The sequence below is a fragment of the Dermacentor andersoni genome, chromosome 1, assembly GCF_023375885.2.
Source record: "Dermacentor andersoni chromosome 1, qqDerAnde1_hic_scaffold, whole genome shotgun sequence".
Taxonomy (NCBI): domain Eukaryota; kingdom Metazoa; phylum Arthropoda; class Arachnida; order Ixodida; family Ixodidae; genus Dermacentor; species Dermacentor andersoni.
The window spans coordinates 114535874-114561998 of record NC_092814.1 but is presented as its reverse complement, the minus strand read 5'-3'; the positions used below and the strand labels follow the sequence as shown (position 1 = coordinate 114561998).

The window sequence follows — 26125 nt, the reverse complement described above, 5'->3', positions numbered from 1 at the left end:
TAGTTTTGTAGCATCAAACTTTTAGGTGAGGTACCTGCAGTGCTTCAGCATAAGTGTTTGCCAGAATGAATGAGGGCAAGCGGCCATAAAGTAGCTGTGCTACAGCTAGGCTTGGCAATTTTTTGTAGCTATTCACGCTTGAATTCATGAAAAACGGGAGTTAAATGAAAAAAAACTCATTTTGGTACTTGTTGGCATACCGTGGTACCACAGCTCTCACCATGCAGGCTGTTAATGTTTACGGTAGTGGTCCCCATTGCAAGATTACCCCAGGCCTAGGTTTTATTGGCATACATACTATGTGTTCAAAGTTAGATTTATCGTTGGAAAAATTGCTAACCAGTTATAGCAAGAATACATGTGTATACTTGCCAGTGTTATTGTTCCACCGAAATATTATGACGCTTCAAGTCTTCTGAGGTAATTATTGTCAGATGTGTGCATTGGCTAAATATGGTCATGGGTGCTTGAGTCAGATACCGTATTCACTCGCATAATTATCGCACTCGCGTAATGATCGCACCCCTGAATATTGTGGTCAAAGTTAGATTTTTTTAAAATTTCCCGTGTAATGATCGTACCCCGAACTTGTCGCAGCGATATGTCGTGTGCCAAGTCTAGCTAATATTGATCACGCTTACCATCTGTTGAATGCTACGCGAATGACTCTTCAAGACAAACCAAGCAGTCTGCACGCACCAAACATTCTTAAGTAGATGCCTCATTTCATTACTTTCATCAATTTCTGCACTTCCATGATTAAAAAAATGCTGCAACTAAACTTGCCTTTCTTATGGTTAGGCTTTATAATGGTTGTGGTCAACAACAACAAAAAAGACGCCTTTCGATTCTTCTCATTTGCACTCGTGGGTACGCAACAAATCGCGAGCGGAAACAATAGTAGCCACGTTTACCCTGATATTTTAAAAGTGTACTCTATTCATATGCCGACGCTTGTAACACAGCTAAGATATTCACCCACCCTTAGCGGAAACGTGCCATATTAGGATAGTAGTGAAGACAGATGCCGCAGTTTCTGCAGCATGTCGGCCATGTGTTTCTATGTCACTGGCAGCTAAGCGCGCCCATCTGTTTCTGTCCCCTCAAAGTGGACATGGCTACGTTATTGCCGCAAACTTGCCGATATTAACAATATTATTCATTACTGATATGGAAGGAACTGTTTCAATGCACGTAATGTACTCACGAGAAGAAGAAAAAATAGTGTTCGGCGCGTTTGGCTTGCTCCACCGGCCGCCATTTTTGTTTTGGTGTCCCGCAGCAAACACGGGACGAAAAAAAAAAAAATTTTTCTCTTTTCATGAGAAAATTAACCCGCGTAATGATCGCACCCCTGATTTTGCGTCAATTTTTCTGACAACAAAGTGCGATCATTATGCGAGTAAATACGGTATATATTTCTAGCCTGTGTCAGAACATAACCCACACAAACTCCAACCTAAGATCTTAGCAGCATTTTGTAGCTTTTTATTGATTCTGTTTTTTCATCTGTCACATTGAGGGTCAGGTTCCTGTAATAATGAGCAGTTATGGACCAGCAATGCAGAGGGAAAAGAATGGAAAAACAGTATAGCACTTCTATTACAGAATCAGGCCCTTGAACTTTTCTCGCAGAAAGTGCCCTCAAATGAAGTTGACTGGGTTGCTGCTCTGAAGAAGCTTAAAATCCCTGTAATAAAATATGATAAGCAGGTGTAGATGTTTTATCCTTTCCCAGGTAACTTAGAAAAGTCTGAAGTCATGCACAGTTAAAAATTTATTGTGACCACATATTTTGTCGTTCATGTTTATCTGGTGGTGGCTTTAAGGTGTGTCTGAGCTTTTTTGGGACATTTGTAGCTCTTTATTGTTGTTTCTGAGACACAGTTTATGCAACTGTTACAAAGATACTGCAGTAAGTTTCCTATCAAGCAGCAATTGAAAAGATGTTTTTCTTCTTTGGTAAGCAAGTCCTTCTCCTCTGGTTCAATTGTGAAGTTTAATGTTTTTTATTACAAGCGCCTTGGCCTGTCTGTAATGTTTTGCTTTGCACAATATGTACTAAATGCTGGAGACTTGTATGCGAACAGCAGCACTGGTGGTGCCATCTTGCGACGTTGAGTTTAACCATATTACACACAGACTATTATGTAATGACTGACTATGTTCTAGTTAACAGCTGGCGTCACAGGCATTGGCAGCAACATAGTCATCACCATATAGTAGCTTTTACACTGTGAATAGCAGTTATGAGCTAGGAAACAGATTCTCTTTGTTCATTCATTTTTGCCACGCTTTGGTTCAGGCTAATGTTGCTATTTGGACATGTTGGCAATCCATAAGAGCCATAAGCATAGCATGTCGCTGACAGATAACAACGGTTTTCTGTCAGGTACATCTCGGGCACCCTGATATACAGAATTTATTGATGTATGGTACCTGCGAAATCGGTGCATGTATAGTGCGGTGTACTCTTCACTCTGTCTACTGGTGTTCACAATGCGCTGCCCGTGCTCTCCGAGATTCACAGGTTCTTGAAGCAGATGTGGAGGGAACAAGAAATGTTCCCGTATGTCTGCTGCTGCATGCAAGCTGCATACTTGTTCAGTTTGTAGTGGAGACACTTAGCATTGTCCACGAGTTTCCAGTTGTTGAAGTGATCAGTACTGGTAGAACAAGTAATGTCACTGAAGCCAAAGTTTCAACAAGGGTACTCGTTTCATCGGGGTAGCAGCAAGTCCCCTTGTTGGGAAGTTGACCCGAGTGGCATTGCTTGTTCTACCGGTGTTCATTTCTTAAAACCATCTTTTTATTAACTTCTGCCTCATTTACACTTCTCTAGGTGTCACACAAATTCTCTTGGATGTTTTCCAGGGCTACCATGTTGTTGTTGGGACCAATTTGTGCATGTCTGATTATTTATATTTTTGGAGGCTCATTGCTGCTGTTTGCAATTGTTGAGTTAGAAGACTTGCTGGAGTCCTAGAAATTTTTTGTTCTTTATTTATTGCTTCAATAATAACCTTCATGATGCATCAAAAACATTTTTAATGCATTGTGGCTGAGCTAAGCTTCGCAAGATGTTGCTACCACTGCTGCTGCTATCTTTGCCTGTAGTGTTTGGTACTCCATAAATAGTAATAGGTGTACGGACAGTCAAGAACTCTCTAGTATGTGAAGGGTAAACAGTGATTCTTCTAAATTGATTGAATTCACCTCCGAGTATTGGTACTCTTGAATAACTTGGAAAAAAATGTTTTACATATTTTTGATTGTGACCTTTCAGCTAGTTGATAATTGTCAATAGATAATTAAGGCCAAACTTTCCTCTATCTCTCTCTCTCTCTCTCTCTTTTTTTTTTTCATACAACTGTTTCAAGCACCTTATAATAATGCACATATTTGTGGTTAAAAAAATGAATAAATAAAAGAATGTTACAATGGTGCTGTTTAGCTTCTGTCTTGGCTTCGTGGCCTCATGTGTTTGAGAGAAGTGTGCTTTTTTTTTTTTTTTTTTTTTTTTAACCTTCGGTTGGTGCTGCATGAATTGCGCTATTTAATTGCACCCATCAGTTTCCACTTTATTGCTTTACATGCTAATTAGTGTAGATTATAGTGGTCATTCTTTTGCTGTTCAGGTAGCGTTTGGTGCCTGTCTGCTTTTTCTATCATGAAACTGTTGTTTTAATAATTTTCTAATGAATATGAAAGCTGCCAGCCTTTCCCAATTTTTTTTTTCTTTGCACTCTGAAAGGAGGAGTTACCTAGATCATACCCTGTTAACAGCATGAAATGTTCCTAGTTGCTGCGATCTACTTCTGGTGTTCATGTAGGAATTTGTCACACTTCAGAAAAACCATGGTAAACTATCACAGAACAGCTATGTAGTCATGTTCCTGGTCATTTGTACAGTGCAGTACTTAGCAAACAGCAAAATTGCATGTTGCTGTGTAATGGAAGGTTTTGCCACTCAAATGGCTTTATCAGTCTTGTTCTTCTGCATAGGAATTACTTATGCTAGCAAAGCAAGGGTTTTTGTTTGCATATGGACAGCTTTTTATGGAAAAATGAATCATGGAAGTGCAGGACATAACAAGATCTGAACTAGTTGCATCATTGTGCTGAAGGCTTGTTGCATTCTATTCTTTCTTTATGCTGGCTTGTATTCCTTTAGTTTTGCTTGTGTTTACTCAAGTCGCACTCTGCTTATGAGCACAGCTTGGATCTGTGTGCGTAGAGTGAAAGATGCTTCCTTCTCCTTTCCTCTTTCTCTTTCTCGACAAATTTGCTTGTCTTTCCTCTCTTCGCTTGTAGTCTAACCCTTCATTCTGTTACCTTGTCATGTTGCGTGTTCCTCAGTAAAGACAAAAGAGGCAGTGGAATTGACACGCTGATTGTTTGCTAGTTCTTGCCCACAAAGGATACTGAACACTTACATGGTGTTCTGGTAAGTGCCATCTTTTGAGCTTGTGTTTGAGATTTTAAAAAATATATATATTAAATGCTCTAAGGAACGCTGTCTTTGTCTTCATTTCTTTCTCCTCTGTCTTGGTGTACTGGAAACTCTTTTGTACTTGAACCTTGCATTATGCTTTGTCTTTCTGTTCTTTGCATATTTGCTGCTCTTTTGCTCTAGCGTATGGAGGCATCACAAGCATGTGCAAAAAATTTGCATGTTAGTCCCCTGTGATGTCTTGGTTGGTGTAAAGTTTGCATTGTAGCACCGTCGTCTGTTTATTTTGTGGGCATGGTTGACCTTGTCCTTGCATTTTTTTTTTTCTGGGGAAAGTACCATCATTACACTTTTTTTTTTCTTCCAAATGATGTGCATGAATTATAAATGCCTGCCCTAAGCCAGATCAGTTGTAGGAATAGCATAGAAGAGCTTTTAGAGTTTTTAGTATTAGTGGGGCTTTCTGTACGCTCGGCAGACAAAAACTGCTTCAGAATTTTTATGGAATCAAGGATGCAGAGATAGTAACTTCATCATGAATAGAAAGTTAATATATTATGCTGCAATACTGTATTTCATCTATTTAAATGATTCTAACAAGATGAACAAATGCAGTAAATACTTAATTTTGCTGGAATCCGTGTTTAGGATTTGGTTACTTTACAGCTATTTATCTTGAGGACCCGAGCCTGTACAATGTAATACCACTACTGAAAGCTATGAGTAAATGAGTTTGTGTGCTATTTGTTCAGCCTACTTATGCAGAAAGAATGCATTTCTTTGCAGTGCTTGTAGTCTTACAGCTGTAACAAATTTCTTTACAATCATGCAGTGAACGAAGCCGTTTAGGGAACTTGAATAGAGTCCATAGGGAAACATGGCTTACAGGTTTCAATACTTGCATATCCTTTGCATAATGTTACTTTCATCAGTGTAGCACTAACACGAGTTCGTCACAGTATTACAATGTTATGTGCAATAGCTGCATATAAGGTTATTCAAATGCCACATTTATTCGAAAATAAGGCGAGGTCTTTTTCTCAAGACCTTTAACCTTGGAGTCATCCCCTGCCTTATATACAATGCTGATAGTTTCATTACTGTTTCAATATGGCAGCAGTAGTGCCAAATTTCCACTGATCCACTTTTTGTGCTTGTGTCACACAGGCGCTTTTGATCGGGATCGAAGTTTTCTATCTCTGTTGACTCCTTTGTGAAATCTCACAAAATGGAGCCAATCATGATTGAGGAAGTCAATCCTGCTTAGGCTCGATCGTAATTGAAAGTGCACGTATGACACCACTATTAGATGGCAGTACAGGTTCTGACAACTTTGGCAGGAAAGGCAGTATTTGCTATCACACCATTACAAAGGGAATGCCTTTGATCACTGTTCTCATCAATGAGCCATTGAGATAATAAAGCCTGGTCTCGACAGCTGGTAGAGAGGTGTTGTGAAACACGCCAGGAAATGTTTTCCAAGAATACACTCATTTTATTAGACCTTTTTCTCTGTTGTAGTATTGGGAATGAACTGAACTTTCAGTGTCAGTAGCAATCTACGGCGAATTTCGGACATTGAAAATTCAAACAAGCCAAGCCAGAGCTAGTAAGCCTGCACACTGTGCCTGTCTCACACGTCCAACATTTCTTGCTTACCGTAAAACAGTGGCATGGTGTCAGGCGGCTTTGTCGTCTTCTGCTAGGAATTTTTGTCATTCAGAATCGTCCACCAGCTCCACCCTCGCTGTCTGTGCCGATGTCGGCCACGATGAAGCAAAAGAAGGGCTGCACAATGAAGGTTGTGAAACCGTGATTATCCTGTTAACAAAAACCAGACAACCTTTGTTCGAATTGCCAGGAGATGCAAATTTGGTGCCAGCTCTCTCCATACTTTTCTCGGCCTATATCAACAGCATGAAAATGGCTGAAATACAGACTGACATGTTCGCATGTAAACTTGTAAGTTCAGCACTGCATTCACAAGATTGGCCACATGCGAAATAATTTTTTGCCTTGGTGAGTCAGTTTTTCGGACTACTGATCATTCGGTCTTCGAGTCAATCCCTGCCCAATCTGAAAACTTTGTCAGCTACACTCTTAAACAAATGTACACCCTTTGGGATGTATATTTACCACACAACAATAATCGTCATCTGTCTTGCTTGAATTTCCTTCCTTGAAAACGCTGCGCTCGTTGCTTTCCTGTCAAGAATGCTCTGTCATGCTGATAACAGGCATGCCGTTCGGGACTTGGAAGTACCGGACTCGCCGTGTTATAGAAAGGAAATGCGGACAAGACAGATGACAATTATTGTTGTGTGGCAAAAGGGTGTAATTTTGCTTAAGAGTGTACTTTATATTGCCTTATTTTAGTATGTATATTTTATTTGTTTTCTTGAGTCCCTCTACGGCACCCTCACCTTATAATAGAATAAACACGGTGACATCTCGTTAAATGATCTTTCCAACATGTTATCAAGCATTCAGTAGAGCCATAAGCTACAAACTTTGGTAGCCTGACCATGCTGACAGTGCTTCAATTTCCATTTTACTACAATGGCAACCTGGGACATTGTTTTTCATGGAGCTATCTTCCATGTTGTGTATCCTCCACTTCTCACTCAGCATCACTCATTAAAAAAATTAATTTACCAGGCTAGATAAGCAGGGGATAAGTAAAAGCTCGGCAATTTTTTATTGTTATGAAATCTGTAGTGTTTGCTAGCTGTACATGGCACTTTGTGTTTCACATGTTTTGGGAGTGAATCGCTGCTGGGATAATTATCTACAGTGAAGTGCAGTGTTTAAGGCTATTCCTTGTGATCTAAATTTTAATGGTCTTCTCTTTGGCAGTTTGATGTCAATGGAGGTAATAAATTATGCATAAATAATGTGCTAGCCTGGCAGAGGCAGTTTTCTTGCATAATAAGAGGGACCAATATATTGAAAATTATGTGCAGGGAAAGTACTGGCATCTTGAGAAATGTACTGTGGGGATTACACTTATAGATTAACCTCTCGCAGGATCAAATCCCAGCCACGGCGGCCGCATTTCGATGGGAATGAAATGTGAAATCACCCGTTTACTTAGGTTTAGGTTCACATTAAAGAACCCCAGGTGGTCCAACTTATTCGAGTCCCCCACTACAGCGTGCCTCATAATCAGATCGTGGTTTTGGCACGTAGAACTCCATAATTTAATTTTTTAGTTTAATACATTAACCTCGCACTACCATTATGCAGTTGACTTCTGTAAATTATACTTTGACAGGAGCGACATAATAGTTTTAATTAACCAACAGATCAAATTAAAAGACAGAAAAGACATCCAAACACTTCGTGGGGTGTGTCCGCGCCGGCCCTATCTTGAAAGTGATCTCAGGTGGGTACAGAGTCTAGGTGCGCCGAGGACTGACAGCTTCATGTGTGCTGTGTTCTCGCCATACTCGCATTGAAGCAAGAGGCAGCACAAAGGGCATTTCGGGCGCTGCTGCTGCTACCACTCTCCCTCACGCCAGTGATCCTTGCTTTGTCTAGTTGTCTAATAATTTACTATTGCAATTGGTCCTTCACCTTTCAGGTGAAACTGCAACATATTTTATTTCTTACTAAAAGAAAAATGAATGTGCATTAGGGGCGCTATAACGTAAAGCTATTCCAAACTTTTCTATTCCAATTCTGCAATCAGCCCTCCGTGATTGGTCAAAAACATTTTTGGGCCACCCGCACTTTGCCTGTCACTCACGCGATGTCACGCAATCCGCGATAGCTCCCCATCAGATATGACATGTACACTCTGATTAAGCATGATTGAACTGAAATAAAAAAAGAATATTTATTTCTGATTTGATGCCTTATAGCCATAAGCCCTCTGCTATTGGTCAAAAGTTTTCGGGCTGCACCCACTTCACCTGCCTCCCACGTGACATCACAAAACCGCGAAAACTCACCGGGTCAAAGTCACGTGTACGTGTTAGACGCATTATTACGCCGAATAAAACTGGATTTTTTTTTTTTTTTTTTTTTTTTTTTTTTTTTTCTTTCTTAATTGCCGGAGACTGCCTCGTTCCGAAAGGAATAGAAGATGGCTGTCGCCGATCGCTCAAGCACTGGCTACTCCGACTGGCCAGAGAGCATGGGTTTATTTCCGTACAATAAAACTTTTTGTGTGGCCATGTAACATTTTCGAGCACTTTTGGCACGTTTACGATTTCGCTCAGCCAACTCTTCTTTGCTGAGGATCCTTTTTAGCGGCATTGTTAACCTTCCGTTGCATGCCACCGCGAGTTTCGACCAGCCACCGCAAGCTAAGTAAGGGAAAACGGACCAATCACAGACGCTCGCGCCACCCTCTTCATCCGGTTATAGATTTTCAGTGCCCTGGCTCGGCCCCATCGTATCCCTCTCCACTTGGGCGTGCGCCTCGCCTCTTATCAGCCAATTAATAAGACAAGCCGCTCACTGTAGGCAATGTTATTCCTTTTTAAAGCAAACAAAAGGGACCTCCTATAAACAAGGAGAGTGTTTGATTGGTCTGTTTAGACAACCCTGCTGGTCACCACCCGATGCTTGCGTCGGCGGTTACGCAAATTTGACGTCAGGAGATTGGAATAAAAACATATTGGAATAGTCTTACGTTATAGGGCCCTAGTTTTCTGTTTTGGAAACAGAAATTGGGCATGCGTTTGTTTCTGGGGCATGTTAAATTGGGCAAATACTACCAAATGAGTTAGCAGTGTGTTTTGGCAGTATTTGTGCATCTTGTTTTATTCAACGCACTGGATAATTCAATCAGTTCCATCGTACCGTCAGGGTCGAATTAACGGAAGTTAACTGTACTGTATTTGTAGTGGGACACTCTTAAAATACTGAAAAGTGGCTTTCCTGCACTGCCCTATTTTCTTCAACGTACTTATAAGTGAAATGTTGAAAATGCAGCCAGATATTTGTCTTACTGTGTGTGTGTACTGTTTGCATAAATTAAATGCGAACAATCAGAAATCGACCAGAGTGTATGGTAGCATTTCAGTGTTTGCCTAATGTTTGTAACAGTGGCTTAATATTGATTCCAAAATGCACATCTGGAACTACAGCATGCTTAGAAACTGGCTATGTACTGATTGCCTATCCTATTCTCATGTAGTTAAGTGTGTTCCACTCAGTTTTTTCTTGTTCGTATCTTAATATTTAAGCTGATGGTACATGCAATGTACTTATTTAGCAGTAATGGCAAAAATGCAAGCATAAGGGTAAAGCACCAGTCGACTAAACATGGACGCTAGCAAATGGAGTACCTCTCTGCGTGTCCTAAGTGTGACCTAGTACATTATAAATTTCAGCATCCTATTTGAAGTTGTTAACGTGGTTCAACAAATCATTCATTAAAGGCCAGCTACAGTGAAAATTTGGACGCGTAAGAAGCTTAATTCTGATGGTGTTAAATACACCATAACGTACATTTAAAATTTTATTTTAAATATAGGTGGATGTATCACTTAGTATCATAAATCAATGTTTTTGATATCGAAGCTTCACCATTACTGCTTGTTAGAAACTGAAGCAGAACCCCGAAGGTTCACAACCAGTGGCTGCAGGTGGTAATTTTCACAAGTTCTTTAAGCAGGGTTCTTTAAAAGCAGGGATAATGAGTACAGTAGATGTATAACATAGAATTAACAGTGAAATCATAGGGACTTTCCATAAGTTGCTTCAAGTGATCAATAGCACAGATGCTGTAAACCAGCTGTGGCTCTAGCTGTGTACCCATTTGTCTTTAAAAGGGGCACTAAAGGAAAATACAGTCGACGACCAATTTATTCGACGCCAGATTTTTTGGATATGCCCTATAATTCAGACGCCTTTGCAGCACCGCCAAGGACATCTGAAATTTCAAATGCCCTTCACCGCCTAATTTTCCAGACTTTGTGCTGTGACCGCAGATCTGAACAGCATTAATAGAAACCATCACTGCTGCCAGTTTGATTATTTTACAGCCTCGAATCGGTGTTCTCGCATGCCGATACACTGGCAGCCATAGCCACTGCAGCAACGCTAGGCCCAGCAACTTTGATGTTCGGGGCCCAGCTTCCTGCTGTTTGGTGCCGTGTTTTTCATTGAAAGAATGCGCCGCTGTCAGCAATATCACTGATTCCATCTTTGTTATCTTTGCAAACGGCTTGGAAGCGCAAAAAGTATGGCAAGTTGCATACTGCAAAAATAAGCTTTGCTGCAATACAGCGGTGTTATGCGGTGAAGCGTACGAACTGTATTGTGGTGAATTATACCAAGAATGGAAAAGGGGCCATTGTCACTGGCACATTACGTATTCCTTAATTATAAACACGTGCACCTGCCTTCTCCCATCACAGTACAAGTACCAATACACCTAATAAGTGTGCTGGCAAACCTTCAGAGTTATTTCAGGCATGCCTGTAGCAGTTTGAGCCCTTGTGAGCAATAAAAAACCTGCATTCATTTTTTTTTTCTTTTATATATATATATATCGTTGACTGTATTACGTTGCACTACATTAAAAGCTCAAACTTCTGTAATAACGAATTCATCACTCGTAGTGACAAGGCTTTTGTAAGCGAGAAAATGACTAAAATGGAAAATCAGTGGCGCTAGCTGTCTGTCGTGAAGTATGGTACCTGTACTGTATGACGCGTGCTGTGACATCGAGGCACTGGATGGCCCATTGCTAGGAGATTGAGTCGAGGCGGGAGGCAGGCGGTTCGAGGAATGCCGCCAATGTGAGTTGAGAGAGGAGCGACCGATTCGCAGATAGCAAAAGAGGAGGTGACGTGGAGGCTACATCATGGCCTCAATTCTTGCACAGGCGATTCAAATTGAGGAGCTGCAGCAGGACGTTTGGTGGCAGTTTCTTACGCAACAAAGTCCTATCTTGGCACCCAGAAAACAATGATAGACTTCTTGACAGATAAGCTATCGAGTTAACTCAACTTAGTATTTTCCGTTAGTGTCCCTTCAATATATGGTGAATTACAGTGGCAGAGTCGGAGCAGACGACTAACTTTATGAGCAAGCACCTCTTTCTGGCGTAGAGCAACACCTCCAAATCCACAATTGGAATACAACCCATGCCACCGGATACCCAGGATACCTTATGCATGGTCATTTGATCTCGATCTCCCGTTGGAACACGCAACTACGCTAATAGTGAACACAGCAGAACAGGCACCTTTTTTTTTTTTAATAAACCAGTTCATGCATTCAGTGATTTGTTCTAGTGCAAATAAAGTCCACTCTAACTGCAAGCACTGAGAAAAATTTTTTTGCATGCAGTCACTCGGCTGTTGTGCAGGCTGTGGGAATTGCATTGATTCATCTATCGTAAAATGCAGTGCACTTGTAAATTATTAACCATCGGTGTCATGTGTGACTGTAAACAAAGTAGTGTCTATAGCAACAAAAAAAAAAAGAGAGCAAAAATCACTACTTTTTATCTTATTTATAATTAGATTTAACTGTAGTATGTTGCCTGGGGTTTTAGGCTTGCTGTAGCCAGTGTGTCGGAATGAAATGAAAAGAAAAACGAAATAGAACTATTTTTGACCAGAATGAAAGCGTAACCATAATGTTATTTATTATTTTGTTTCGAAGTGAAAGTGAAATATTTTTAATTGGCCTTCGGTTCAAGGGGAAAGTCGTGAATCCCCAAAAACTAATGTCAAACAACATCAGCATTAGCGCTGTGGGGATGCGAGACTCTCACACGTCCCCTGATATGTTGTTTTCTCGCATAGCTCCCGTCTCCTGTAATCCGGCTTCGCCGCGTGGCTTTACTGCGGCGGTCGGTGTGCTTGCAGGGTAGTAAGAGAGATGGCGCGAGTGTTACTCTGCTAACGCCACCTTATGGCGGGGTTACTTGAGCGCAAGAAGGAGAAAGCTCTTTCTCTTTGGTTCGGGATCAGCAAGCGGCGCAAACGTTCTGCATGTGCGCTGATCCATGCTTCTGCGAGACCGTCTCGTGAGGCCTACCTCGGAATGGACGAACATGATCGTTCAAACGCACCGCCGTTCATGTGACTCGTGAATGACCAGGCGTTGGTGTTCAGCATGGCGCGAACATACTCGCTCGTTATCTGGTCGCGGTGAGTCGGACTTCCGCAATTTGTCGCGCGCCCATCGGCATGTTTTGTGGATGGCAACTCGGCTAGCAGGCGCAATAAGGTGCAATAAATGCAAGCACAGGTGAGAATCCCAGAGCGTGTATCTCGGGGGTCCACGTAACCACGTATCTCATACAGGGATAGTGCTAGCAATAGCCGGTCGAGCGTTCCACTAATCAAGCCTGCCACTCGGTGCACTAGCAGATCGGCATCGTAGCAAGCCCAGGACACTTGCGCACTGAAGAGCTTTTCGTTTCATTTTCTACAGGTTCAACGATTTGTTACCAAAGTTTAATCGTTCATTTATGTTTGTTTAAGTTTGTTTTATTGGATAAGTGGTCTCGCATTTCGGTGAGTACACTCGATGACGTGCTGCTTCTGAGATCATGCTCAGTGCCTTGACTCAATGCACTGAGCATGCTCTCAGAATCCATAATTCACTTATTCAGAAAAATAAATACCATGTTTTCATCGTTACTTTTGCTTAGAAAATGTTTGCATGTGAACCAAAACCGTTATGAATCATTACAGGCCAATTTTTCTTTTTTTTGGTTGTTTGTCGCGGAGCAGAACTGGAACGGAACTTGTTTCAGTGGAATGAGACTAAAACCAGAACGAAAAGAACTTTCTTCTGACACCCTGGTTGTAGCATCTTGTGTTTACAGGACTGTGCTAAAATGCAGTGTTACTTTGTTAGTATTGGCTTAGGTGCTTCCAAATAAAAGAGGAGTTTTATTCAAACTAGGTTCAAACTGGTTTTAATGTAGAAGCATAAAGAAGGGTTGCTTTAATGAATGCGTGGTACTTAACAGTAAAAAGTAAGTTACCAATAGATTGTGCAGACCTCAGTGAGATTAACTGATGTACACGGAAAAAGAGAAAAGGCTCCTATGAAAATAATTCCTTTGTTTTGAAGCATTCGGTTTTGTGTGGGAAAAAAGATGCAGGCACCAAAATTATTTTATATTCTTTTCACTTGTGGCATGCTCATTTTCTGCATTTACATGTTGCCTCGTGCAATTTCCATCTCCTAACATGCTGTGTTGCTCAAAGCCTCCGACGTTGTCTTACCCCACCATGTACAAAAAAAAAAAAAAAAAAAAAAAACCCTTTTGTGCTGTGACTAAGAATGTAGATGCCATATAATATTGAGGCAGTTCTTAAAAGTACTGCTCATGTTTTGTTTTTAACCATTCATCATTGGCATGTCAAAACCCCTTTGATTGTGCAAAAGTCAGTCATTTCTAGATTTATTTATCAACATTGCAGCAGGTGGCATGTATTCTGTGCTATTGAAGCTACAAAAGGAAGCCAGGAGTGGCTCTCTGCAAATTAAGATGGTATCACTTGCAAGGTTAAGACAGCGAAGCAGCTTTTACTGCCAACTTTAGTATCGTTGAACACAGTCGAGCCTCAATATAATGAATAATTTGATGTAACAAGGAACATCTAAATTTGGTTAGTCATGCTTTATTTTAGTGGAGTATTATCTCGCTGCAATAAAATAATGAGAAATTGACTTTGGTGTAAATTATAGCAAAGCATATTTTTATTTGCACCATGGCTAAATGTATTTATTGCGGTAGCAAAAGTGTCAAATACAATCGTTGCTTGTTTTTCACACACGTTTTTTTCATACATTTGCACTTACTTGTATTTCTCGTGGCATCGCCACCTATCCTTAGAGCCAATGTATAATGGCAACCGAAATTTCAAATGCCGCATGTTGTGCCACTTCATATTTCGGACCTAATTAGTGCGTGCGATCGGCCATAAACAATTTAAGGTTGCCACCATGTCAACTCTGCACCAAACTCCAACTTTTGTTATGGACTTCCAAAGAAGCAGTGCTGGTTAGGCCTAGCAGCAGTACAACTGTGACGAAAATTTGCCATAGGCCGGTGGGGAGTTGCTGGCAACAATACGTTGCAGGAAGCTCACTGTCAACTGCAGACTTCATTGGCAGTAAAACATGAGATCACACATACAGCCATAGTATTAAGGTCTTGACGTAATAGTTCTGCAGAAGCCCTCAAGGTGGAGAGAAGTAATTAATAAAGGGAAATGAGACATCCACCCAAACGTAGCAAATTGCTACAAAGGAAACCCATACGGGTTCCTCGAAAAAAAAAAAAAACGCCTCGCAGTTGAAGAAGAAAAATTCGTCCTGGTCCGCGACTTGAACCTGGGACCACCGCCTTTCCGGGGCAGCCACTCTACCATCTGAGCGGCTGCCTTTATTACCATCTCATTTCCGTTTATTAATTACTTCTCACCACCTTGCAGGCTTCCGCTGAATTAGTACGTTCAAATTTTTGCCTTTGAGTTGACAAATTTGACTTCGCCCTGCCATCTGCTAGCCACCTGGTTAGCTCAGAAAGGTCGTCCCGGGTTCAAGTCCCAGACTAGGACGAATTTTTCTTATACTGCGAGGCTTTTCTTTTGAGAAACCCGTATGGGTTTCCTTTGTAGCATTTTACTACATTTGTGTGCATGTCTCATTTTTCTTTATTAATTACTTTTCTTCACCTGGCGGGCTTCCACAGAACTATTATGTCAAATTCTGGCCTTTGCTTCGAGTTGTTGACAAATTCGACTTCGCCCTGCCATCTGCTAGCCACCTGGTTAGCTCGGATGGTAGAGTGGCTGCCCCAAAAAGGCGGTGGTCCCGGGTTCGAGTCCCGGACGAGGAGGAATTTTTCTTCGAGGAACCCGTATGGGTTTGCTTTGTAGCAATTTGCTACGTTTGGGTGGATGTCTCATTTCCTTTTATTAAGTACTAATGTCCGGGTCCATGTGCATCCTTCTCTATGCCCAAAAATTTGTCAGCAGCTGTACTCGGCAAGAGCAACTTAAAATTCCACATTCTGGACACGCATGCTCGAATATTGGGTTGGTTGGACCGCAAACTTGGCGATTCAGTGTGCTGATCTCGTGTTACCGTGCTGATCACACAGTTGTGTATTAGTAATGGTGCAAAGTGCATGTAATTTCTTATTGCTCTCGCACCATGTATCAGTGCTGCAAGCCGTCAACAGAACATAAAAATTGCAGGTTCTTTCACGTGGACCTTGTCCTGACCCCTAATGGCAATGTGTGTGCTTACTGTGAATATAGTAGATACTGATGGTATTTTCATAGCAGATGCGACTTCGTTATGACGAGGTTCAGCTGTATTGTAAAAGTAATTCAAGCACATCATTTAGGGCAAAGGGCCTAAGGCATGCATAAAAAGTAGTGCTCACTAGTAAAATTTTCTAATCTGACTGCACAAGATGATGCAGGATTGACTCCTGCTTGTGCCCTCCTTCTTAACAAATTTGGTCAAGTAACGCAATGTTGCATAGCTGCAAGATAGCATACCTATCACCTAAAATCGATATTTTTTCTCCTCTGCAAGCTCTCTTTTTTTTTTTTTTTTTTTTTTTTTTACGTGTGTGGGTGTGTCAGAAGCATTGAGACTGTACTTAATGGCTGTACATGCATAGCAATGGTTGTATGGTCGACAGTGAAACTGAATAATGGTGTGTGACCTTCATTGCACCTTGTGCCATGGCAAGGCATTGGAGGAATGTTATATCTGTAGTCTTCAGACTTCATAAAACTGCTCTTAAATGATAATGAGAAAGACGAAAAGAAACTGCCATGTTTATTTTAATGATTACACTGTATAATTCGAAGCCTGTTGCCATTTGTCCCTGTGGCATGAGAAGTAGGGTACAAAATACTGGGGCACAGTGGTTAATGCAGTGGCATCTTTAATGTATGGTGATCAGCAGAGATTGTGGTTCCATTATGTAGTTCCAGCTTTAGTAAGTATATCAGGTTTTAGTATTTGGCTTACTTAAGGCTCAGCTTTGGACTCGCCCAGCATCAGGAGTGGCATGTCAGGCAAAACGCTAGGCTAAAATCTTCAGCATCTCATTAAAACTTGTTTCTCTTTCTCAGCTTAGTAGACTTGCTGCTGTGTTAATAGCGTCTATCCAATTTCACCTTCTCTGCAAGAGTGTCAGGTTTATACTGTTAACACAACTCAGACGAAATGGCACCTTGACAAGATTTCACACTTAATTTCACGATGTTTTAGGCTAATTTTTAAATAAGTGTCCACTTGAAACTAGTCCATAAAAAACAGTGAAACACAAAAAGGCGTGTGCCCTAACTGCTACAATATGTGCTATTACACGTATTTGATAGGAGATTAGCATTCATACATTTTGCTAAAACAAATTTTAGAGGTTGTAATTAGTGTTCACTGGCTGTCTTTATAGTTTTCTGAGTAGCTGCTGTATCAGGTATTGCCATACTCCTACACAAAAATGGATGCATAAGGAGGTAGATTAGAATGTATATGGTTCTTAGGGCAATCTGTTATTCCATTGGTCAGGAATGATATTCTAGAATATTAATAAATAATTGACCACAGCATTTTGGAACGATTTTGAAGGTAGCCATTTATTTCCACTTTAAAGATATTTTATACTGTTCTAAGTTTTGTTATTTAAAAACACAAAAATTGGCTCCTGCACTCTTTAGCATTTAAGATCTTTGTTTATGACACCTGCTTACTAACACTCTTGTTACTGTATATTGTGCACCATATGTTCAATGTAGGTAAATTTGTTTCCTGCAATGAGCAAATTCATGCACAGTGATGCATAATTACTATTTGAAAACAATGTTCGGTCTCCATATGGGACCTTGAAAAACTCCAGAAGTTCGAAAGTGTGTATATGCCACTGCAGTAGCTACTTTAACACCACATGTTGTGCAAACGAATGTCTGATAGTTATTGTTATATATAAGCCACTATTCAAATAAGCATACTCTTTTTCAGTCGGAGTTGGTAATGCACACTGATAACATGTCATTATGCTTCTTTGACTGAGAGGCTTGAAGTAGTATTTCTGTTATCTTTTGTGTATTACACTGCCAAAATGTCAACTACAGTTAAAGGAGTGTGCAACCACATTGACTGAAATGGTGCATGCAAGCTTGTTCTCTTATGTGTGCCCTGCTTGATGCAATGCCATATTTTCTGTGAGGGGAGTCTGAGAAGGCCAGGGGAATACTTGGGCCTTTCAGATAAAAACAAGCATATCACTCGCATCAGTGTGCTATCTCTTTGACTGAAAAGAGGTGTGCTCACTTGAGCGTGGGACTTGTAGCATTAGATTTCGGATGGGTATGCATTTGGGCTGGTTGGTTCATGATTACGAGCAGAAAACATTATCCTGTCATTTAGCGCAGATATTAGATATTTATCTGTGCTGGATATTGCATGCAGGGTAGCTGGTGCATTGGCACATTCCTTTGCTGGTTACATCTCACTGTTTTGTTTTTTGTTTTTTAATTGAAAACAAGCTTCAAATGTTTTATAGGAGCTTGAACGCTTTTCATAATTTCTTTTCCCATCATGAAGCTTGATGCTCAGATCGGTCTAAAGTGAAAATTTTTAAAGCATCTAAAATAAATCTGTTTTTCGTGCCATCATTGAGTTAAATACGAAGCACTGCAATATGGTATAGACACTGCTCCTTATCCACGCCTATGCAACCGTAGGTAAGAGTTGCAGCCCGAACTGTCTAATCATTGTTTACAATATCGAGGATACCTCATTCATCTCGCATTGTATTGCATGTGGTTCATCTGCCATGTGATCTAGAATTCACTAGGACTGCATACACAAAAGAAAAAGTGGCAACTTCTGGATTTAAAGCAGACAAATAATGGTGCTGCATTAGGTATGAGCTGCACACCATGGATTGGAAAAGTTTGATCTAACATCACATACATTTAAAGGCCAGAGGCATATGGAACACAGTGAAAAGCAAAACAACAAGGAGTAAAAGGAAATGTGCAAGGTTTCTCTTGAGCTTAATGTGAGCCTGGTTACAAGACAGTGTACTCTTTTCACACAGTGTATTAAATGTTGTGCATAAATAACATCAGTTTAGCTTTGTGCACATGCTGCTACCCGTTGCAACCCTCAATGTCATTGAATTTAGCAGCACAAGGCCTTCAAAGTCAGTAAATATCCTTGAATTCCTTTGTGAGAGACCTTTCTAGACCCTGAAAATTGCAGCAAGCAACCTTATACTTTGGTTCTGTAAACCATCTTCATGTAATGATTCTGGCAGATTATCTTCACCTCTGCTACATATGACGTGCTTCTATGATGACTGTCTACAAGTATTAAAAATAGGGGATTTAAGTTCTAATTTTTTAATAAGACACCGGAAACTGTGCAGTAAGCACAGCTTAACGTTGTAAGGCTAGACCCATAGAAAATTTCCATTATTCACCGAGTTCTAAAGCACTGTCGAGGGAGCTATCACGTCAATCTTTCACTAAGGTTTAGCAATATCAGACGTAGGAGCAAATAATGCAATAGGCAAGGTACCCTCTCCACAGCAGCAGCTCTCTCCCATTGCCTAAACTGGTGTCCACTAGTGACATTCCTCCCACACCTTCTCCCATATCAAAGGCAAGAGGCCATGTCAGGTTTACACCACAAGCCTTTATTTCTCTTTTCCTGTCTTGCTGCACGGTGCATTTCCGATGGCGCTATTGCATACTCTTTCACTGGAATCCCCATGTTTTTCACGTTACAGCTGGATATTTCTATGCAGCATCTATCTTGTCCTGACCTGATGTTGCAGGCAGAAAGTGCGATCTGTTAGGCTAAGCCTTCAACGTTGTCTTTGTTGGTTAGAAAAATAAAAAATAAAGGGGCACAGGCTCTCATTTAAATTTTTGGATGGTTTCATGACATACCTAACTAATATTTATCTTACACAATCATCACGACAAGATCTACGCACTTTGTTTGCAGTGCTGAGACCTAGTGAGGGGCCCATTAACTTAATTTCACTAATTAGCTTTTAAGTTACTTGAGAGCACCTGTTGCAATTGTACATTGGAAGCCACAAGTTTGGGGTGCATATATTGCAACTTTTGCTAGTTCCTGGATTTCTACCAAGGGGACATATGTCGAGCATTGGTCATCTTGAATTCCACAGTCGTGACGTGTGCATTAAGTTAATGACTTTAGACTCAATTAGTGAACCTTAGCTAAGACCACAGTTGCAATTGCATGTGCAATTATCACACAGTTTCTCATGTGTGCCACTGCTATGCTCATTGTACAGCAAAAATTGTAATTTCATCTTGCATGCATTTGTAACCATTAGAGACAGTCATCGCTTAACTAACTGGTACATATCTAACCTGTGAGATTAATGGTTTTGTCTGTTTCTTTCATATAGGAGCGTGCAGTCTTCAGTTACTACAATGAGTGTAGATAAATGTGCATGCAGCATGTGACCTTGTATGTCACATTTGTAATTACTAAAAGGGCACTCTCTTGTCACCCTCTTGGCCATTTCGGGGCTATGGTTGCCCTGCAGGAATCCACTGGCACAAATGGAAGAGGAAAAGAAAGACCACGAAGCTAAGATGCAACGCATGGAGAAAGAGATGGAGCAGGTGTTTGAGATGAAGGTCCGTGAGAAGATGCAGAAGCTTAAGGAGTCTGAAGCGGACGTAAGTCACCCCTGCATTTCTCATTATTATTGCTCTTTCCCTACGAAGCAATTGTGTTTGCATGAAAACACTACTGCAGGAAGCTTATGGCAAATTTTACAGCCTCACCTATACTGATCCACCGTAACGTGGAAAACGGGGAAAGGCTGCGGGCGCAGTAGGCCAACAGTATCATGGTAGAACTCCACATGACTTCTCCCGGTGTATCACTCCACCCACCACTGCAGCAGGCCTGAGTGAGAGCTGTCGTATGCTCAAAAAGAAAACTAAAAGCCATGGTGCAGACATTCCAGTGACGTGTGTCCAAATGACGTATGCACCATGTGTGCGTGGGCATTTGTCACCCCCACCCCCTTGTCTGTTGGCCCAACTTTGATGTTTCCAAACTGGAAAGCCAGGTAGCATCACATGTATGTGTCAGGAAAAAAAATTCAAATATATTTATATTTCTAAAAAAAATGACTAATGATGACGACAAAAATTGTTTTGAACAAAGAGATTCACATTTTAAAAAAAAGAAACCACGAACTATGTTAGGAAGTGGATGGCTCTTTTCAGCATGGAGTGTAGAGGTCCCACAGCCTTTGCCATTTGCCAAGGTACAGTGAAACAGAGTATAGTGTCCTTAACCCTTTCAATGTCAGGTTTTTTCCAAGATGACGCAACACCCAGCTTTGTTTTTTTTTTACTCAGATAATATAAAACGAACACAATGGTTTATTTTATGGCTGTGCAGAAATAAGATGACACGGATAATGGCAAATGCTCTCTTGGTATGGTCCTTGCATTCCTGTCTGACAAAAGAAATGTCAAAAGGAACATGACAGGATGTAAATGTGGAAATATATTGGTACGTCAGTGATGCTGAAAGATTAAACATTCCTCCACTCAAGGTGCTGCCTTGATTTATGGTAGTGCGATTCCCATTCACTGTGCTTCAATGACACTTGCCTGCTGCTGGCTAATTTGCTAATTTTGAAAAAAAACAAATGGGTTGCTTACTTGGTTGCAGGCGCTCTTTGTAATACTTTAGAGAAACTTATTCTTCAGTTATGGATTCTTGTGTTTAAATTTTACTTCACAAAGCACTAATGTTTCAAGAAACAAATAAATGTAATGTCCTGCTTCTGTGCACACTTCAAATCATTCTCATTGGCAAGCTAAAGAAGATACTGAGATAATATATGGCACAGATAGCATCAATGAACTGAAGATGAGATGTGCAACATTTTAGGGTCATACAGTAATTTAGATACAGTTAAAACGCAATCTAACGAAACCCGATTTTACGAAGTTGACGATCTATACGAAGAAATTTCCATTCCCTGGCAAGTACCCATAAGGTTCAGTGTTGTCATCAACCTGGATTAACGAAACTAGCTTGCATTAAACTATATTTAATGAAGCTTTTCCAGAAATAAATTAGTAAAAAAAGCTGCGATTTCTTTCTAATTTTGACGCAGGCAGGTTTTTCTTGGAGCTTTGCGCTCACACTATCGCATTAAAACATCTAGGCACCCGAGTCACGGCCCTAGCTTCATTTTGACGAGGCTGCACGTCACGCCCATGCTCGGAACAACGGACTCTGCAGTCACTAGCATTCTTATGTACCAGATGACGGTAGGGGCGGCAGTAATTGGGCCGCCTTCATGGACTATTTACACTTGTAGGCATGGGTTAGCAGCAAATACAATGCCATGTTACCTTTTGGCTGTCGCTACATTAGAATTTTAGATTTCGCAGGACCAAAAAATGCCTTACTCGATTATCCGAACTTCCCGATTTAATGAAATAATTCGAGCGTGGTCATCACTTTGTTAAATTGATTTTTATCTGTAGTCAAATTGCTAAAAAGCCTGATTTTTACATTTTTGGCCATATGAAGCATGGACATTCACTGCACAATTTTCAGCGCAGTATTCTCAGCATTGCTCTCACAAAGGCAGCTCTCCACCGTCTTAGGTGTCAGTCAACAAACTGTCATAGGTCTTGTACCACTCTTGTACCACTCTTGTCATCATCGTTGTCGTCGTGCTGTCGTCCTTGTGTTAGCCATGCCGTTGCCATTGTGCTGTTAACTGCTTTTCTCAAGCAGGGAAGAAGTTTGGGCGTTGTTGGTGGGATACATACAAACTGGGATACATAGCACAAGAATGACACAAGGACGAAGCAGGAACCCGGGACGAGCGCTATCTCAGTAAATCATTCAGGGTTGCCAGAAGGGCCTAACTCTGCTTTTTTTTTTCCCCCCGTTTTTCTCTATACCAGACAGTAGTGCTACAAGTATCTGCTCTAATTCACCTAAATTACAACCTGTTTAACAATGTAATACTGTGCAGTATGGAACCTATTAGTAAATGTCATGCTTTTTGAGGGGGTGGAAAACATTGTAGTCAAATTGTTTGCAGTGTTAAGCCATTATTACATTTTATACGCCCTATTTATCCAATTCTAACAAGCACTTATGTGCACATTATATTCAAGTATGAAACCAACACTGCAATAGTGATAAGCTAAGAAACCTACCCAAAATGAATTGGCTTAGTGTACCGTGTTGTTTGGCATTCCGGGAGAATAGATATTGAACAATATCTGCTGTGGTTATGTGTGTGGTTGTTAATGAATGTTTCTTCTTGTAATAAGCTATCTCATCATCAGCAGCAGCCTATTGTATGTCCACTGCAGAACGAATGCTATCTCCAATTACCCCTGTCTTGTGCCAACCGATTCCTACTAGTGCCCGCAAATCTCCTAATTTCATTGCCCCACCTAGTCTTCTGCCATCCTCAACTGCGCTTCCATTCTCTTGGCACCCATTCTGTAACCCTAATGGCCCACCGGTTATCTAACCTACGCATTACATGACGTGCCCAGCTCCATTTTTTTCTCTTAATGACTATTAGAATATCGGCTATCCCCGTCTGTTCTCTAATCCAGACTGCTCTCTTTGTCTCTTAAATGACACAAAATTTCAAAGTCGAGTTAATGTGTGAGATCAATTTATGTGGGCACACACACACCGTCTGCAAAATATCAACAGCAAATACAGCTTCGAACATATTTAAAATCAATTTTAAAGTATGTGCGCGCAGCCAACCACAAAGCACAGCACCTCGCAACATCGACATCAAGAAAGGAATGTAAAGAACCGAGAAAATGCTACGTCACGAGTTTTCACTGATGTCGGGGTGGGCCCTGCAAACAAGTTTCTCGCCACTTCTCCCCCGGTCTCTCTCTCTCTCTCTCTCTCTCTCTCCCCCCCCCCCCCCCCCCCCCCCCGGTTGTAATGCACTGACCTCTTTCGCCGATGACGGTGGCACAAAAATCTGCTAAAATTTCTTTCTGACACGAAATAACTCATAAAGTGACCTCAAAAGTGTGCATGTTATAAAACATGGCGCAATATAGTAAATCGTTGGCGTGATTTTGACTCGCTAGCGCTCAGCGCAGCCGTCGCTGCAATCGTCTCTGCGAAGTGGCTCGCCTAGCTAACGTGTTTTCTCATCACTACTGACACCGTCAGGAAGACTAATTGTATTCTCACTCATGAGCGGCATAAATGTGCAGACGTTCACTGTGTTGACGAATATAGATGCTTTATTACCAGCTTCAAATAGGTCGCAAGAGCCGTCGGCCTCGGATCGGACGGCCAGCAAGCTAGGCCTTATACCGTTTCCCAGCGATCATCAGATCGCTTGGCTCGCTCGTTGGCTATACCATCGGCGTCGATAAGCGGCAGAAGTGGTCCAAGTTCATGCGCACTGCTGGACGCATAGAATGGACCCCACTGAAGAGCAGCCAGGTTTGCTCGTTTCATTTCAAGCGTGCCTAGTATGAACAAAACCGGCCAAGCTTAGAGCAGTCCGATTATCTTCCACCAAGACTACATACCCCTAAGCCTGATGCTGTGTCTACTTTTCCCTCACCTTGCGAACTGCTCCGGAATATGCTTCATTCCCAAAGCGCCCTCGACGAATGGCTTGTATTGCTTGTACCGGTGCGTACGCATATTGATAGCTGCCGCTAGCCGCACTTTCTGAGTCGCTGTTTTGTAGTGGATCAAATCAAATGTTGTTGGCCTCGTCTAATTCGACGTCGTCTACCGCCTGCAGGAAATAGTCGCTGCTGGAGGACGAAAACGAGAATGACGATGATGACGAGGACATAGCAAAGCACGTGCAGGCATAGCAAACGAACTACCAACACAAAGCTCACGATGGCTTGCGCACCGGCGTGCGTACATCACAGTTTTGTGCGATCACGTGTCCAGCTCTGTTTACATTGCTTCTTTGGCCCATCTCGTTGCTCTCTCAAACTGAAACTTGGCCTGGTCGCTACAAACACGGCTCCAAATAATTACCTGTCGCACTCTGAAGCTAATGATGTTTCTTGCCGGGATTACTGGGTCAGCTAATTATTGCAGCAGAAAAAACAAGATCGAAAATTTTCGTGTCAGTACTCCTTTAACGTTATGCCTAGCATTCTTCGTTCCATCGCTCTTTGCGCGGTCCTTAACTTGTACAGCTTCTTTGTCACTCTCCAAGTTTCTGCCCCATATGTCAGCACCGGTAAAATGCACTGATTGTATACCTTCCTTTTCAATGATAATGGTAAGCTTCCAGACAGGAGCTGACAATGTCTGCCGTATGAGCTCCAAACCATTTTTATTCTTCTGTGAATTTCCTTCTCATGATCAGGGTTCCCTGCGAGTACTTGACCTAGGTAAACATACTCCTTCACAGACTCTAGAGGCTGACTGGCGATCCTGAACTCTTGTTCCCTTGCCCGGCTACTCATCATTATCTTCGTCTTCTGTATTTAATGTTTTCTCAAATCATATCCTGTGTTCTTTGTTACACCCAGAACCTGCTTTATGAAACAGAAAACTGAACAAAAAAAAATGTTTTCACTTGACACTTAAAGGAAGCGTATCCTGCTTGTGTGACTAATATTGGGACGGTATGTATGCAGTTGCAGAGAAGGCACGAGCAGATGAAGAAGGGGCTGGAGCAGCAGAAGCTTGAGCTAGAAGAGAAGCGGCGCAACTTCGACAAGGAAAAGAGTTCTTTTGAAATAGCCCACAGGGATATGGAGGATGTCTTCCGCAAAATGGCTGTGGACAGCAGCTCTAAAGAGTGAGTGTTTTTTCTTTATAGAGACCATACTCTTCTTGCAGTATTTGGGGCTCGGAGTAGAGCAGTGCCAAGTAAAGTGTGATGGGGGTGTAACCAACAGTGGAAAGGCATCCAAGCAGATTGTGTTTATTGTATGGAAATTAACATGTGCTCCCCTGTCCAAACAGTGGTCATTGAAACATGTGACAACTAGACATTGCAAGTGCAAGAGACCAAGTGGACCTTTGCTAACAGTTGTTTTTGTTCCCTGTCCCTTCTTTCCTGCAAGAACCTTTTATTAACTGCCATTTTTCTTTCCTTCTTTATCGATTTCCTTATCTGTGCCGCTGTAGTAACTATCGTTTGAATTCGTCCACTTGGTGCATCCATAGGCTGTCGCAACGCTTGTAAGCTCAGATTTCTTGCGTGATCGTTGCTCGCTTGCCTGTTCTTTTAAAGGTGCGCATTTCGTGCATTGTGTGTTCCGAATTTTGGGGTGATATAAATTTTGTAAAAGTCCCGGCCAGAAGGAATTAAATGCTTTGCATTCTTTTTAAAGATGACTTGAGCACTCGCGAATGCTGGGCCATAGTGGGTGGGTGATGCTAATTTCTGAGGTGCCTGCAAGGTCTCTAATTCTCAGGGGAGTGTAGCTTCGGCTTGCATTTGCGAAATCAGAGGTTCCAATATTGCTGTTCCATGATTGTGGTGAAGACTCGTGCACTTTAAAGATACTCACTGTGGCATCTAGTGAGCACTGACAACACAAGAAACAAGAGCAGTGCTAAACATTTCAAAATAAACCCCTCTACAACATTGACAGAAGAATCGTCCAGAAAGCCATTAATGATTTATTCAACCTAAAGGAATCGCCATGA

The 26125-nt window shown here is 41.4% G+C and overlaps 1 protein-coding gene across 1 annotated transcript in view; it reads left to right on the top strand.

Moving 5' to 3' along the window:
- pnut (septin 7-like protein pnut) overlaps positions 1–26125 on the top strand; it is a 79270-nt gene that overhangs the window by 36386 nt on the left and 16759 nt on the right. The window contains exons 9-10 of the mRNA XM_050193649.3: positions 19998–20133; positions 25105–25268. Coding sequence (XP_050049606.3) covers positions 19998–20133; positions 25105–25268 — 300 coding nt within the window. The remainder of the gene's footprint in view (positions 1–19997; positions 20134–25104; positions 25269–26125) is intronic.